Genomic DNA, 18,543 nt, shown 5'->3' with positions numbered 1-18,543 from the left:
TACATTACATTTACCTCCATCTCAAACAGGATGCCAAATTTAGAGCACCCCTTTTGCCAAGGTCAACTGTTGTAGAGTATTACAGGACGGTGGCAGACTGCACCCGAAGAAGAGGAGCACTGTTTTATTCACAACAGAGAGGGGAGTTAGTGTCACAGCTGTGAAAATGGCTGGAGGATTATCAGTTCTCCAGAGAAAAGGCAGGATCTTCTGATAATCTGTAATTTACAGCAGTAATTTTAGAGATGAACTTTGTGTTTCTTTACATTAGTATGTGACTTTCCTAAGCCTTTGTGCCTTTTGTTTTTTAGGTTGTTAGGGTCTGGTACATTCAGCATCCCTGATACAGTGTTTTGGTGGCTTAACAGAACTGGTGCTACTGTCCCATTCTTACATTATTAATTGGGAAAAAGGAGAGGAGAAAGATAAAGAAAGAGAACAAAAGACTATGGTCTGAAAAGCTGCAGGATACTGTAGTTGAATGTAAATTTTCTTATCACTGAGAAAGTGAGATACTTAGACAGCTGATGTCTCTTGTTTCCATGATTGGTCTCTCAACAAAAACTTTCATTATAAAAAAAGCATCTGATAATGAAGAGGAGTTAACTCTCTGTATTGCTCCTTACTGTCTCAACTGATGGCTCCAGGCAATGAAGAGCACTAATATTAGACTGATCACATATCTGACATTACCATGTTACTCCTGCAGATCCTACAGAAATAGAAATACAGGAGTCTTTGTCAAGGAGTATGCTACTTGAGTATCAATCAAGAGTGCTTTTTGTTCATACTCTGAGAGCACTAAGCTCTTGTATGAAGGAGGAGGAATCAAAATTCACAGATTTTTGGAAAAGAGAAAACTCCTTAGCCACCAGACTTCAGGACTAAGTCACACCTGTGTCCTGTTAGGATGTTTGGAGGCAGCTTTGACAGTTGTATCTCCTAAATGAGGGCCACAAGCTATATAATCAACAGCCTACTGCTGGGACAAGAGCTCTTGAGAAGGAAGCAATAATTGTCTCTGCTTAACACATACAAATATTTGAGTCAGGCCTGGAAAAGGTAAATGAAAAACTGAATTCTGATTTCTATTGAGGACAGAAACCTGTTGCAGTCTCTGGTATCTGAAGACTATAACAAGTTACAATTTTATTTCTGCATTTCCCTCAAGTGGAACCATTACCCAATGCAATATTCTCATTATGCTTTTTAACCCTTGCAACTATACCAAAGGAAGCTGTCCTGTTTTACTTTACAGGAAACTGTCCTGTGTTTATCTTCTGTGGCTAGCAATGAATCTCTCCAGCCCCTTGGGAACACAGCAGCAATCACTAGGGATCTTGCAAAAATCTGGGTTTTGTTCACCTTTTAAATATCTCTGCAGAGGTAGAGAGACTAAAATATAGCACATTTAGCACATTCTACACAGTTTTGCACATACTCATTTAGCACAATCTGTTACATCAAAACAAAATTCTCTAGAACTATGGTTGATTCATGATACTCCAGTTACAACTCTAAACATGGACATCTTCAAAATAACTTCACCTTTCTTAGGGTACATCTAGTCTGATTGCTGCTAAGGTAGCAGTAGCTGTTGGGCCAAAGGAAGCCTTTCAGCTCAGACTAATTGCCCAAGGATTTCAGCAGTTTATACAAGTGTTCTGTAGACCATGCTGATTTCCATTTTATTGCATTTTAGACAGTTTCAGGTTAACTAGGATATGTCACCATGGCAGACAGTTTAGACATAACTGAATAATATTCAAAGTAAATATTTAATGTTGTGCTACATAGCATAGCATAGATTGTAGATTTATATAGCATAGATTGATTTTCCAAAAAGAAGAACTCTTGGATGATGTATTAACTCACTACAAGTAGTGAAAAAATGGTATGTTAATTCCACATACAACTTTAACACTCTTTTCCCAAAAGACATTAAGGATCATGAACATAAATACATGAAAGCACATGCGCTGCCACATGAAGGTTGAACATGTGGCTAACTGAAGAAGTACAGTCTCATTGGCAAGCTCAGGGACGTTTCCACCTCTAATAACTCGCGGAAACAAATCTTTAGCATTGTAGTTAACAGAAAGCAAATAGCAGAACCTAACCACAATAACTAAAAAGTAATCCCACTGTATTGAGCCAGCTGAACTCAGGCTGAAATTCAGTGACAGTTTGAAGGAATCTGATAGTAAACAGCATTACAGCAAAGTCCGGAAGCTTTTATGTGAGTAGGAAACATTTCAAATAGAAGAGACATCTTCAATTTAATGAACCTGGTTTGTCACTCTTCTATGTTTTTCTATATAGGAGAATGGTCTGGAAAGGAATACAATTTATTTTCTTGCACTTCATAGATTTTTTTGAAAAACAGATTATGTCAGAAAAAGAGTATATGTTTTTAAATTTATGAATCTAAAGTATAAGTCTAATGAACTTTTCTAATGCTCTAATCTACATATTATTGTACCACACTTGCATCTAAGATCACAGTTGAAGAACACAACCAGAAAATGGAAAAGAAATTCCAAACAAAAAAAACACAGGACAAGCTTTAAACAAATATTAACACAAGTATTTGCTTGGGTCCTTACAATTTCAAGCAAAACATTAATGTAACCAAATCTGCAAGACTTTGATTTTCTCTTGAGCCACAACAAATAAAATACTGTCTAGAGGTAGGTACTTGAGAAAGTAATTTAACAGGTAGAGAGATGCCAAGATAGAGCTTTGTCTGGAATACTTGACTATAATAAAATTACTGATGAAATCAGTATTTATCTATTAAACAATAAAAAGGGATAAAAATCCAGACAAAATTGTTTTTAAATCAGCATTTGCACCTAATTTCTGTATAACAGTTTCCATCAGTATTTCTCATTTCATTCAATGAAAAGGTGACTTATATGGAGAAATGCTCAATGTATATTTTGAACAAAGGTTAATTATCCTTTCAGTGTCCCAATTCTTCTAAAAGCCATCAAATTTTGCCCACTTTGCAACCTTAAATGATTGCAACAAATTAAACAAAGTCACCATCCCTGGAGGTATTTAAAAGATGTGTAGATGTGGTGCTTATGACTTGGCAGTGCTAGGTTAATGGTTGGACTTGATCTTAAAGGTCTTTTCCAACCTAAATGATTCTATGATTCTAAAAGATTTAGAATTTTTTTCCCCTATAATGTTAGAAAAAGATCTCTCTCTCAAAGTCTTTGGGCATCACTTTTTATTCATCTTTTTTTCCCCCTATTTATTCTTCTCTATTGGAGAAAAAAAATCTCCCAAGCCCCCAACCTGGCACAGCTGAACACATCTAAGACAGAAAAGAGTAAAAATTCCACTGTTACACCTCTTAGAAGGTCCTTTACTGAATACAGAAGGAATTATATATCAAAGCACCCTTCCCATCTAAGGAGTGTGACTCAATACAAATCTGTGTATAACATAATCCATTTAAATACCTGGGGAGAAATAGTAACTTTAGGGAGAAGCAGTGCTTCTAAAAACGTCTGCAAATGTATTCATTGACAAGGACACAGGGCACAGTCAACTTTACCTAGCCAAAATGCTTCCTCTATCCAAAGGAAAAGAATCAGACAAAAGAATGAAAAAAAATGTATCTCCTGAAAAACAATGGCAAGACTATATTTCAGGCTGACAACTGACTTAAAAAATTTATAACAGTAAAAGAAATTGAAATATAAGTTTTAAGCACAGATTTTTTACTTTAAATTATATACACAAATTACTTTGTACATGTACATATATATATATACACACTCAAAAACCAAAATGAATTTGGCAGACTTTTCGAGAAAGGAGCTTTGCAGAAAATATTCAAGAGAAGTTTAGTCAAAGAGAATGTAAACTGCTTACAAAAATCAGTGGGAAGCAATGATGCTCCAGCACCTTCACCCCCAAACCACAGCTTGGATTACTGCCTTGATCTCCAATCACTTGGTTTATCAAACTTCTCATTAGGAGATACAGAAGAAGAGACAAAAACATTAATTAAAAGCAAACTGTCCAGCATCTGTTATAGAGCAGTCAGAATGCTGTCATTTCTACAGTGTTCAGAAAACACCTATAGGTAAGTGGTTCATGAGAAATTCCACTTTATATTTTCCATTTACAGGGACCTGTAGGAATTAACTTCGTGTCAGAATTTGTGCTGTGAAATAATTCCAACACTCAACATATTCTAGAAAATATTTTAGATCTGTTTCAGTAACAGAATGCTCAGCAAAAAGGGTATGTGTTTTAATTGATTTTGAATTTTTAGAAGGTACTTGATAGGGTGGGGTCCAATACATAATAATTCTGCTGTAAATGTAGTTTCTATACTTACAAGAAAATGTAGTCTAAGTAATATATATCAGAAAGTTAAAACAGGACCAGAATGGTGGTCTGATGGAAGTGCAAATGAGAGGTATCATTCAAAACTTGGCTAGAACTTCTGTACAGTAACTTACAGGTAAGAGAGAAAAGGCTCCTGGAGGCTCTACTTTAAATTTAAACCTCTGCAGACCTTGTACTTACAATAGGAAAATCCTGGTGAACAGGAGATGGTGAAAAAGGAGAGAACTGTGAAGGAAGTTCTAGTTGAGTTATTAATCTATTTCATATCTATTTTTCCTTAATAAACAGATATGATTTTTGAAGTAGGCATATGTGATAGATAATTTCAGGAGTCTTGTTATCAACGTATTTTTACATGTCATATTACCCAAAAGAATATTAAATCCTGCTGAAATAAATTATAGAGACAGCAGGAGAAAGGAATTAGCATAAGAAAATACATTTAAACAATACATTACTATTACAATATTCACTCTTCTATTTTTTTTCAAAAAGCAAAGCAGAGTAACCTGCCCTGTAAAAAGATACAGTATATGAACATAGATATAGCTATTTATAGGTCTACATACTTAACCTAATTTAAAATTTCCCACTGAGAACCATAACTTCAAAAAAAGTTGATGGAAGGTGCCAAGATCAGACAGCTAACTCAGAAATTTCAGTTTAAGTAACTACTTAAGGAAGAAAGGAATGAACAGGTAATGGCCAGTATTTCAAGTGTTTATTTCCCTTAACATTTTAGGGTAAGCAGTTAGATGTTATCTGATACTATATGGAGAGTGCATTTAAGCAGGAGTTGATATTCATGAGATAAAAGAGCTGCACTATTATCGGCAGAAATACTATTTAAATTTCTAAAACCTACTGCTTTTCAAATTTGAAGGAAATGAAATAAGATAAACATATGTTGCAATTAGGCAGTGCACCATCTCACTCGTAGAAACAGTAGCCTGTTGTAAAGGCCACAGTAACAGTTTCTGGTAAAAATATTTTTAGTAATATTACTAAGCAATTCCTGCCTCCACTTCTCAGTCCTGCCTCTACAGTTCAATGATTCCTCAGATGTGCCTCAAGTTCTGCATGGGGATCCATGAAGCAGATCAGTGAACTGGTTCACATGAAAAAATTTCTTCAAAAACCAAGGTAATTCTTACCATGAATTACGTCACTGCTCCACTTCAAAACATGGCCCCAGAAAGACCCAGGGTGGGAAAACTGAAGGGATGTGCACTGAAGTATGGGGATGAAAGTGAGCAAAGAGAGGTAGGGCATAAATATCTTGGGTCAGCACACATTTGTGAACTATGCCTTCCAATAATGAAGGCTCAAAATGCAAGTAATTCTAATATTGTGCTCCTCGAGCCAAGGATCTGACATTAATTATTGACTGACACTGAATCACAGAACCTGAATTTCTGTTTCACTTTATTCCACCAAAAGAGCCTTATTCCTTCATGAAGACTGCGACACATTTCCAGCACTGTCCTGGTAATGGTGCAAATTATGACTAAATCGATACAGAAGATAACCTCCTGCCTCCCACTGCAGGAGAAGGGATGGTAAGATGCACCAAGACAGGGCCTTTTTTCAAAGATGGCCTCCAGCAGTTCTTTCTAGGGAAATAAAACTACCACTGTATTTTTGAGCACGGAAAAACTTTTTCTTCTTCTTTTTTTTTTTTTTTTTTTCCCCTGAGGAACTGACGAATAGCTTTTTTTAAAGCAAACTCAGCTTTGGTTAATTCAGAAAATGTGCCTGGATCCGTATTTGTTTTAGCCATCTCTAATACAAAGAACTTTACGATAGAAGAGTTTATCTGAGAAATCCTACCTTCAGCCTTATGGAGAGTACTTAAAAAGCAGTCTCCATACACCTTCTGACTTTCCACCTAGAGGGTTGAATTAGTGGGATTGGCCACAGTAGTACGTACAGGATTCAGCAGATGCACCAACAAAACCAGGTGAATATGTTAGAAAGAAAGAACTTTAAAGTTCTTCAAGTCTTTACATCTATGTAAGACTCCCTCATCTGCTTTCTGTATGGCAGGGTTTCTGTTATACAGAACAATAACGTTAATAAAACTACACCCAATTCAATGGGTACACTGCTTCCAGGAGGAGATGCCTGATTCTATTTTTGTGATAGATGAAAGAAAGAACAGGTCTAAGATCCTGAAATAAACAGAAATAAACAGAAATAAACATTTTCCCTATTTTACTAACTCCAACTTTAGTCAGCTGGAAACATCTTGCATATAAAGATTGTGTATTAACACAGTTAACCCACTGTCACAGTTAATACACACTGCCAGGGTATTTTCAAACACTGGATTAAAGAGAACAAGGTTTTAATCTGAAACAGGTATCTGAGAATGATGAAATCCTGAGTAGCTTCATGGACACTGTAATTCAAATCTGAAGCATGTAAAACAGCAGGAAACCATACCTCATGAGATGATGGAGGGTAGGATTACACAACACAGGGCTACAAAAACAACATTAAATATTGGGGCAGAGGTACACACAAATGAGATGTCCTCATACCTTGAACCACTTAAAGCCAAAATGGTTGACCTCATGCACTGATTCATTAAACAGCTTCAGACAGGCAGTGAAGTGGCAGAATGGTAGAAAACAAGATAAACAGAAGAAAGGAAAGAAAAAGCATGCAATTAAAAGCAAATTATAATCAGTTTGGACAACATTAACATTTTTAAAATCACATTTATCACTCATACTTGGTCTAAGAATGATCCTAACCTATTATTGATTGTAAAAACCAAAGGACTTTAATATTTTATAGAAAACAGAGCTTTGCATTTTAAAACTCTAAAGCTATCTAAGGGTGTCTTTCACACTTCTACAAAAAACCTCCAGAGAACATAATAAAGAGGGCATTCTTTTAAAATAATTGAAGACATATGAACTGAAAAGCACTTGAAGGAAAGTCTCCTCCTCACCTTGGAAAAACAGCTACTTGCCATCACTCTATTACTTGACTATTTAATTGACACCAAAATAAAATCCTATTGGACAAAATAGGGCATAGCAGCTCTCCCAGTGCTGACTGGAACAAGACACTCCAGTTGCTTTTCCTTTGTGCTGTCTTGTTGGCCATATTTAAAAAACTATAATTGGTCAGAGTCAGCAGTTTAGTTCTTCTACTGGAGTAAGACACTGCTGTCAGTCAGTGATGGTAGAGACACTGACTTCCCTCTTCTGATCCTGCTGCTTTCAATCCATCCTTCTTTCTCCTCCTTACTTCTGTATACACTACTACATCCAAATTAATTTCTTTTCATGATGCTGTTGCCCACCACATTCCACCAATCTTTTCACTCAGATCTTACTCATCTTGGCTCTCTTCCTCTCCTCTTAATCTCTCTCACTGATCCTTACAGTTTATTGACCCTCAGGCTGCACATTTCCCTGCCTTGCCTCATCCTTCAGATTGTACACCCAATTCCAACTCTCTGTTCACCAGCTATTTCCCTTTTTCACCAAGCTCTGACCATCTGATCTCATTGTGTGCCTCTCATCAGGCTTTGCTGGTGAATTCTTTTGAAAAGCCTCCTTTCTGACAAACCTGAAATTTGTGCATATTCCCAAAGCACTATTCTTCTTTGCATATTCTCGTTTTAGGATGCCTTGTGTGTAAATAAAATTTCACTTCTATGACAACAGTTCCCTATTTTACTAACGCAGATTTATCTCTTCTCCTCTCCATAATAAACCTGCTACTAACAGCTCACAGTGGTGAAACATCTATGAGGAACTCATGCTCAACATGCTAAAGAAGTCCTCCTTTCCATTCTGTGACTGAAATCTTCCTCACTACTACTTTTCATCTAGGACAGAACTTTAATATTTTTGTTAATCTTGATAGTATCTTTGACTCAAACCTCCTTTAAAAGGTTATTTTTAAAAACTTGAAGAATTTTATGGAATATCTACTATAAGACTTTTCTGACTGCACCTATATAACTGAAGTTCTTTGGCAGGATTTCTTCTGTGTCTGGATCTATGCAAAAATGTTTTTTGTGCAGGTTGTGCCCATTTGTGCGGTAATCTCCGTGTCTGTAGCTTTGATCACGTTAATGCTACTAGCATGCCTCTTTGCTAGTGAATCAAATGTAAGCTACTCATCCTTTGCAAACTGTACTCCACCCACTTTTCAATACTGCAATGACCTGTGATCATCCTCTAATACAGGCCTACATTATGCATGCATAAAATTTGTAAATGTTCACCTTTGTGCTTACTTCCCTAACTTCAGATACTTCTAAACCCTACAAAATTAACACACCCAACCTTCTTCAAAACCTTCCCTCGAAAAATTCACTAAGCTTTATGCATCTTGTTGTGTGTTTCGAGCACAGACATAACAAAAGGGTGAGTACTACGGGCTTCTAGGTGCTCAAGGAATATAAAAATGGTCACTTTCTCTTGTACAAAGAAATTAAAACATTATGACATCAAAGGCATCAAATCACATACTATTTTGTTTACTTTTGAGTCAGCACAAAACCTGCTCCTTTGTGAGATATATATTTTCCTTTCAAGGAGATCTAACCTTTGATGTGGTATTCACTACCTAGTTAACATTTCTATTTCATGCATTTTTTTAAAGGCTACAAGAAGTCTGGAAAGAAGGCATTCTTGAAAGTAAATTCCATAACATTGCCTAGGATCTTAGGGTACAGCAACCAGAATTATCCTCAATACATCTATCAGCAACAGCTGAGCTTGACTCTAGCCTAAAGAGAAACAGTTCCTGAAAACTTGGATTATTACTAAGATATCTATAACTTGTTTTTTGTTAAAGTACGTGACATAAGAATACAAGTTGGAAAAAAAATCTTATAGCATTTTGAAGTGCACTTAGTCAGAACATTTTTATTTAAATAGCAAAGAGAAGGAGATCACTGCATTGCAATGCAACTGACCAAATGCTCCTGTTTGCTACTTACAGTCAAGTAAGGAACAGTGAAAAACACGGAAGAGGGTCACAAAAAGCACAGTAAGAATGACAGGTTCAGCTTCTGCTTCAAAATCTTTATCAAGATCTCATGGAATTTTATTCACTGCTTACAGTATGTTTTCTTGATGATTACTTACGTGAGTTAAAATCAGGCACGTACATGATTCTTCAGTGTACCTCATCAGTGACACAGAATCAATTCATGCAATAAAGTTTATACTTGTGGCTTCAACACACAAGTGTGTATTTTCTGTGTGTATGCTTGGCTTAAGCCAAGGAATCTGTCTGTATCCAGTTGTATTGCAAATCCAAAAAGACTGTGGTCCATAAACACAACTACACTAATAAAAATGATTGTCTTTACATTCAGTGAATAACACAGTGAACCTAAGTATGCTTACACACAGAAAGACAGCTTTGACAGGCAAGACAGATCAGAAGAGTTACTACTTAAAATAATATTTTAACTCAGGATACCTTATATTTCTTCTTAATTTCAAGAAAATCTTACCTATGAAATACAACTTATGAAGGCTTTGCAGACTTTGTAAGTTCTGTTACCTAATGTTGGAACAGAGATACAGGATCATCAAACAAAACCAGCTGTGTTTCACAGTAAAGCAGGGAAAATAGTACTTTACTGTCTGGTTACTTTCCTAAGAGGACTACCAGTGACTTTATAAGATTGCAGACCTGTTTCTCAGCATTGATCCTGGCTGACTCCTCTTGTGCTAGCACCATTTCCCGCTCTGCAGTTATCTGAACACTTTCTCTGAGTGCCTCTTCCAATTCTTCAATCCGATCATCCTTTTTACGTAGATTGTCCTGGAAAATGACGGGAGACTAGGTGAAGACGACTTGTTTGGAACTACAGCCTTTTAATCAACCAAGTTTTACGCCAACCAAAATGTGTTTCTCCCTCCCAAGGCACAGCTGCAGTCAAATTATCTTCACACAAAGGAAAGAAAGATGAAGTGATGCAAGAGTAGGAGGAAGAATATAGTAAAGAGAAGAAGGCTAGCAAAGTAGGACCTCAAAGCAAGAGTGCTTGCCCTCTGTGTTGGACATATGACAGTGCTGTCAGATTACACAACATAGACAAGCAAGGGTTGTTGGTAAATAAAGATTAGTAAGCAGTTCCGAAGAAGCACAGAAGCCAGAATTGGTGGGAAGGTAGCAGGCATTCAGCATTGCCCATTTGTTCACACATTCACCAGCAGGTGTGGTAAGAAGGGAAACACAGCACTGCAGTTTTGAATTTGTCATTTCCACATTAAGGGGGAGAAAAGCAAACATTAACCAAACAGTTTTCCATTGTTCACATCAAGTCTTTAAGGAAGTTTTTCATCAAAAACTCTAGGAATTATGAAGAGTTCATCTGGGCTGTCTGAATCTCAGACATTCAAGTATCAAGACTCCCTTAAAATTTATTCTTTGATTGAGTATCTTCACAGTTGCAAGTTCAAATGTCCCACATATATTCAAAGACCACTGAAGAAAACCATATTGCTCCTCAGAAGATATACTGCTTTATTGGTTTATACAAACAGTGTAACTTAGAAAAATTATATACAAAAACTAACGGTATTGTAATTTGTAAAGGAGACCCTCCTTACTTTAATATTGCTAAGAAAATAATTGTGTATTTCCTGCTTCTGCTGTAGCAGCTTGGACAAAAGACTGTAAAGCAGGCTGTCCTAACAGGTATATATGAATGTCTCGGACCATGGCTGCTTAACAAATCCATCAGAAATGAGCAGCTTGATGGAAGATTTCTGCATTTCTTGTCTTGCAGATTGGTTTAGATCATAGGGTTCAGATGAGGTATTAATGCACATTTAAGCTACCACATGGGCTTTTTAGCCATCTCAGCAGCAGTGGAAGAATCAAAAATGTTTCCCTTTGTTTTCTGCATTTTGCTTTTTGTCAGATTTACCCCTTTGTCTTCTGTCCTTTTGTATTTTGGACTGAAATTTTCCGTTGTTTCTCTGAAAGTGTTTCACACCATATAAAGAAAAAGGAAAAAGATGACTGACTTGGAAAAAAATCTGACCTTGCAACCTTCGTAATGCAAAAATTAGTCATTGGAATGAACCTAACTTATTCCTTAATTCTAGTACTTGGGATACATTACCAAGGATGTTTCTTGTATGAACATAATTTCTGGCAGTCTCAAAACTGCCACTTTCAGTGAGAGTGTTATAGCAGAGATGCAAAGCTTTGTATCAGACCAGTGCAAGACCTGTGGCACCACTGCTCTTGTGTAGAGAAAGGCTAGTACTCAACCACTAGCACAGGCAACCATATTTGTTAGGCTTTGCAGGCAGAGGAGCTTTCTGCTGATGGCTACTTTCCAAAGTGGATTCACAGGGCAAGTAATTGCCGATTTCTAAAGAAACAAACGGAGACATCTTCATTTCAAAAGTAAGAGTTGCAGAACATGTTTTCATACTTTTTGAATCTTTCTGAAATGCTGATAGTATGTTCCAAAACTCCTTTATGGTTATAATTAGCCTAACCGAAGACCCATCGAAAAGATGAGTAACAAGTTTACAAAAATCTCCGCACAGAATATTAACTGTGCCAGACATGAAAAATATTTACTTGCCTATCTGCATTACACAATAAATAGCAACTGTACTTCTTGATATGTTATTCATGGATAGCCAAGGAAGTGTGGTAGTGTAGCTCTCCATTTCAAACAACAGAAGTGGGAATGGTTCATTTGAACAGCTGCATGTAAAATGGAAACTGCTTTAAAATAAGAATGCAAAATAAAACATTTTAACACTTAAGATATGTCCTCTCTTCATCCCAGGCAAATATTTAAGACGTGAATTTGACGCTGTATTAACCTTGACACCGTACAGCACTCTATTCAGACAGGTGAATTCTTGAGGTACAGGAGGAAGAGCAATTGGTGGTACCAAAACTGATCAAGACAAACCTATATTCATATATAATTACTTTTCCTAAAATAATATCAACTTTTACATATATGCTAGAGGGTTGCAAATTAAAAAAATCCAGTGTTGACTTATAACCAACTGCCTAGAAATGGTGATCTTTTAACTTTAGTCTAACACTAATAGCCCATTCAGTAAGGAGAGATTAGTTACAAGCTTTCACCTTCTGTCTCAGACAAACCTAGTTAAAAGATGTGCAAGTTTACTCTTTTAATGTTGTCACAATGTGTGTAACCAGCTTACAAAACCACACCGATGCCTGGCAGGAGTAGCAGATTGTTGCTTAGTCAGACAGCACCTCCACTAGTGCAAAACAGTCTCAAGACACTTAAATAATTATTTTGTTTCTAGCTCATTGATTCATGACTAACTGATCAGCATGCGAATTATTATTTTTTCAAATACAAGCTGCTGTTTCAAACAAAACATACTAATAGAGAAAAAAGTAAACAGAAGCAAATCAGCATTTGCCTTTTAACATAGCAGCATGTTTTTCCAATTGTTTGGCTCTGAACTCTGAAACATGACAGGCTCATGTTGACCTTCAACCTGTGTTGCTGCTGCTTTCCTCTTTTTAGTTACATGAAGTATTCTACCTTTATTGTGATAAGCATTAAAATCTGGAGAAAAACTTCTGTTAATTTTAACTACAGTTATAACTTTTTTCCTGCAGTGACTGATCCTCTGAAGCAGTGGACTAGAGTGCAACTTGAGTTGCTTCATATATACATTAGAACATGACACCAAGGGCAAATTTATCTTCCTGTATTGTAATAAAATTGCAGAATAATAAACAGTGGCAGTCTCCTTTCATGAAGCTTATACAGATGACTATTCAGAAAGATAAAAAAATATTACTTACCTGTACAGTAACTGGATTCTTCAAGATGTATTACCTATCCAAATATCTCCGTGACCCTCCCTCCCTCTCCTCCTGAGTCCCATATGCATGAGATTCCATGGCAGAGATGGAATTAAATTGGGATAGAGAAGATAGCTCTGCCTTTATGCTCACTGGTGTCAGCACAAAGAAAATGAAAAACCCATTCAACACCACAAGAGTGCCAAGAGTTCAGGTACAATAAAAATTTTTGCTACCTATACTACATCCTGTAGCTGATTTGTATGCAAAACTCATTCCAACACATGTCTGTCTGAAACCCTGAAAGGAAAAGGAGGTGTGACTGATGCACATTTCTAGGCTTTTTCTTTCACTTCAGGAGGGAAGTGGTAGGATGTCCAAGTGATACATGTTAGAAGGATGCATCAATTTAATCTATCCTGCATTCATGTGATGTGTGATCTCCCATGAAGTTTTATGAAAGTGCATGAAATAGGATATACGTTTTCACTAAGGCATTTAGGTTCAATTAAATCCAGGTTATCCTGGTAAACTTCTCCCTATCTGTGTCTTGAACTAGACTCACAAAGGTCTTTATGGCCTAATTTTACTCTTTGAATTGGAGTTAAGGTGGATTTCTCTAATTAACTCTTGGGAAAGGTTAGTTAACAGTTTGAGATGGCAATGAAAGGCTTCTTTTAACTGTTAAAAAAATTTCTAGGACTAGCCAATCACCTAGGTAGGGAAAGATCATTTCCATATAACCCTGGAATTAATGCAGTAGCACATTTTACCTGTGTGCTTTCATAGACCAGAAGGGAAGAACACAGTACTGGAAGTGTTTCAAACTAGGAATCAATTGTTTCTTAAACAGTGAAACTATTACATCATTACAAGTACTTACTCCTGTGAACTATTGCTCTTTCTTATTCTGTATTTCCTCAAGAAGCCATAATCTAGATAAAGAACCTAATTATAATGATCTCAGTCCATTCTAGGTTGAATAAAACTCTTTCTAGAAAGAAAACTCCTCCTTTATGAACTGACCTTCCACCGCATAAGTGGAACCTGGGGACTCAGGACTGTTAGCTGCCTCAAGAACTACTTAAAGCTTCCTCCTAGATACAAACTGTCATATAGTTATTGATACAACAAATTCTCCACCAACATTTGGAGGCAGCCCATCTACAAATGCTAGGTTTTTTCCACAGTTAAAAATATGAGGGCCTGATTAACAGCAACTCTAAAGTGCATGCTGGTGGATTAATATGAAAAATTGAAATCTTGCTAAGTTTCTTCCATAAAGTTCCCTTGCTTCCTGTCTTTGGCCATAACCAGTGCCAAATGTGAACAGGAAAAATTGGTTCTGCTGTAGTCAGCCCATTACAGAGGAATTCTGGTTTGCCATCTCAGGAGTCTATGATACAGAGAAATGATTACTTGTTTTAAGACTTATTTACTTATTTACTTACTTCTAACAAGTTATAGTATTACTTATAGTATTTTTTAATATTGCTAAGAATCCTGCTTGGCCAAACTGTTCTGTGGAATTTTACCAAGGACTACTGTGTCCATTAAAACAAAGCAGTTTACTGTGAAAATCTACCAAGAACTGCAGTGTTCAGCAAAATGTCATGTTTTTGCCCTTGAGGAACAGGTGTGCTCTAATTAGTTGGGCCTCGGTAATGAGTAAAGATAGCCATATACAGATGGTAGAAGTTTCATTGGTTCCCTTAAATAAGACAGGGTGAGTAAACCGGCTGAAAAACATTTTTATTGTTCAAGAAATTGGCTAAGAGAATCTGTGTATGCCCTGGGGAAAAAAACAAGGTGAGAAAGACTACGAGCCTTCATCCCAAAGATCCCCGAAGACGCCCACCAGGAGGGAATGCGCAGGTGCAAAGATAACGTAAACTGTTGACATCAGCCTTTCAAACTAACCCAGCCTTACTCATGCATATGTATGTTTGTGTTATGTAATCCAGTGAATATGTATATCCACACTCTATAAGTTTTTGGTAAAATGTGTGGTGGGTGTGCAAGCTTTGTGGAGAAATCCCCTTGCACCCCGGCGCTGGAGTAAACATACCTGCTTTATAACTGTATTCGAGTTGTAGAGTCTGTTTTCCGCAAATCATCTACCAAAAGATTTATTTAAATGAGAGGGAAGTGAGAGGGAAGTGAAAGGGAAGAAAAAAAAATCTTAGTAAAAAACTTATTGAAGAGAAATGCTTAATTTTTGACATTGTCTATTCCTGAACACATATAAAGCCCTCAACAAAACTTGTGCATAGTGCTATTATTGCCTGAAAATAGCTACGAATGTATTGTATACATTTGTATACATTGTACCCATTGTATAATGTTTTTAAACATTATACATTATGTCTACAAAAATATGTGAACAACTCTAGCCATTCTTATTTTTTTCTTCCAAGATACTTTATGTGTTACCAGTCAGGTGTGTTACTTTCAAAAAGTGTTTCCAAAATACATAGCAGTTTTGTTCCGCATCAGGAGAAATCTGAAATACACAGAGCTTGCAGTAGCGAGAAGAAAGGCTCCTAATCAATACTAGTTGAATTATGTCCAGCATAAAGCTCTGTACTTCCAATATCCTTCTCTGCTACTGAAGACGAATTCCACTGCAATCTAGATTATTTATACATTTCTTGAAGGAGAACAGAGAGGAAGGAGAAGAAAAGGACAGTTATAGACACTATTACAGAACAGCAGAACTGATTATTTCTGTGAGAAACTGACAACATCTCCTGATAGCTGCCATGCTTTTGACACGTCTTTCCTGTTACTCTAAGCTTGGTGCTCCCAACACAGCAATCAGTTAGGTATGCTGGTTTTGTATAGGCACTTTTCATTAGCAGAAACCTAGACAGACTAAAGTACCTTGCCAATACTAACAACCAGGTTTACCATTTAGCAGCTCATGAAGGGTGCCAACAGCTTTAACATTTTGCTTCAGCTGTTGCAAATTACCACATTTGTATTTTTTAAAACCTACAGGGACTATGCTTCTATCTAACCACAGTGGGTCATTGCACGGACTATTGGAATGAGACCCAAGGCTGACAATACAGCTGTGAAAATGTTCTGAAGTGAGCAAAAGCAATAGATATCTGTAATTTTTATGTGGTTTTGTGAGAGATTTTTTGTTTGTTTGGGTTTTGAGGTCTGTTGTGTTGGGGTTTTTTTTGTTGAGAGGCTAACTGGGGAAATGCTACTCTCAAAAGATTTCTTCACACATAAACCAATACTATGACTCAAGACTCTTAAGGTGATACAGGATTACAGCAAAAAACAGTGGCAGTTTCAACTGCACTATTAATACGAAGCTCGAACCCATACGTTATTCCCTTGATACTGCCCTATTCCTCTGAACTCTCCTTGCCAATGTCAGTCCTGTCATCATCATTGTACTAATATATCACAGTAGTTGTAAGACCTTCCTTTCTTAGCTCATTTTCAATCATTCAGCAAAAAAGAGCAGCAGAAGCAGCACACATGGACAGCCAGCTATAATAGTTCACTACTCTTGTCTTCCCTCTTTTTCATAGCCGAACATGTGACAAAAATTGCTAGTGATACAACACCATTGAGGAAATGTTTATTCAGCAGTTGATGCCACTGAATCTCTCCCACTCTCTCAACTTCAAAGGGAATTCCTGCAACTATCTCTGGTCTCATACACTCATTTCAGTCTCTGATCCTCTCCCTTGATTCTCATCACAGTAGAGTAGCTACTGTATTTGTGCTAGGAACTGCTTCCTTTAAAGCAGCCATCAGTTCCGGGATAGAACTAACACTCTAGCAAGATGCTATTGCTAACCACTGTTCATTTTACTTAATGTAAAAAATCCGTAACATTATTACTTACACTCCACGCATAGTCTCCTATCTCCCCAACTTCAAACTAGAGATCAGCAAAACAATTTCACATCAGAATTAAACTATCCCCGTTTCTCACACCATCTGGTAACATCCCAACCTATCCACAATCCCCCTGGAAGCCAGACACATTAAGTGAAGTTAATTTGAAGCAAAAGGTCTGTCTTGGTACAACCTGGATTCAGCTACTAACCAAATATACATATATTAATTTAGGGAAATGTTTTGCTTAAAATACTAAAAACTGGTTTCTGTTCTCAATACCTTTACCAGCAAATGCACTGATGAGCTTCACCACTGTATCTAAAGTCTAAGGATACATTTGAAGACAGGAAATAAGCATACTTATGACTTAGATACAGTAACAGGAACTTTTAAAAAGCTCAGCCAGAAAGGATCAGGAAGAACGGAATGACTTAGGTGTGCAGTAGCAGTCAATTCATGTGCATGTATGGAACATGAAACCTATAGGTTCAACTGATAAGAACAGATTACTGAAAAGAAAAAGTAAAAATTGCACATTTAGATACTAACATCATCAGAAAATAATGAGTTTAAAAATACTGAAATGAAGTATTTGAAAAGAAAAGCTTCTTGTTGGTGTATTTTCAGTGTTACACTGATAGTAGCATTTAAACAGGCAACACAGCATCACAACATCCATAAAAATTACCATTTAAATTCACTGGCAAAAAACCCAAAAGGATGAGAAAGTGGAAACTCTTCTGAGAGATTCTCACTTCTTTGTATGAAATTCCAGTTGCTTCTATAAAAGCCTAAACTAGTTCAGAGGAAAGAGAAAAATAAGTTATTGTTTTTCTTTAGCCCTCAATATTCCAAAACGATCATCTATTGTTCTCAGCCTGCAAAGCTGGAAAAAGTACTCCCTGGATCTTGTCTTCACTCATTTCTTTTCCATGTTCAAATGTTTAAATTTATTTAATATCTGTTTGAACAAAAGCTTGTCCTTATGTTTAACTATTTTCTTCCTTTTCTTTACCTTTTTTACTTTTGCCATATCTTTTATGTGGTGGATGGCCCACATCACTGAACATTATTCAAGAGGTGAATGCACTGCTGATGTATACAGTGGCATGGTAGTATTTTCTGGTTTGTCATTTAATATTTCTCAACTTCTTTTTTAATAGTTTTTGCCAACCAATAATATTGTAATGAAAATACTTATTCTAAATCAAAGATTCTTGTCCTATGGTAATACAGCTAGATCAGAGTCCATCATTGTGTACATATATTTAAGATTGTTTCTCCTAACATATATTAAATGGTCCTCATACTAAATTTCGTCTGCTATTTTATCGATGAGTTAGAGTTATGAGATACTTGTGGGGCTACATAGGTTAGCTTTCATTTAAATATCCTGAATAAATCAATAACTATAATTCAGAAATTTAGAGAAATTTAGTCTCATTTACAGAAAATATTACATTTGCCATTTTTAACAGATACATTACCTCAGCATAA

The 18,543-nt window shown here is 36.4% G+C and overlaps 1 protein-coding gene across 10 annotated transcripts in view; it reads right to left on the bottom strand.

The window, feature by feature from the left end:
- The window catches only part of ERC1 (ELKS/RAB6-interacting/CAST family member 1), a 305,039-nt gene that overhangs the window by 111,856 nt on the left and 174,640 nt on the right, over positions 1–18,543 (bottom strand). For 7 of the 10 annotated variants that reach the window (XM_074871663.1, XM_074871665.1, XM_074871666.1 and 4 more), the window contains one exon: positions 10,045–10,176. The exons of the other annotated variants lie outside the window; for them this stretch is intronic. In XM_074871663.1, coding sequence (XP_074727764.1) covers positions 10,045–10,176 — 132 coding nt within the window. The remainder of the gene's footprint in view (positions 1–10,044; positions 10,177–18,543) is intronic. 10 annotated transcript variants of the gene reach the window in all.

The sequence above is a fragment of the Strix uralensis genome, chromosome 5, assembly GCF_047716275.1.
Source record: "Strix uralensis isolate ZFMK-TIS-50842 chromosome 5, bStrUra1, whole genome shotgun sequence".
NCBI classification, from domain to species: domain Eukaryota; kingdom Metazoa; phylum Chordata; class Aves; order Strigiformes; family Strigidae; genus Strix; species Strix uralensis.
Note: the sequence above shows the minus strand (reverse complement) of the source record. Positions and strands in the feature narration are given on the sequence as shown.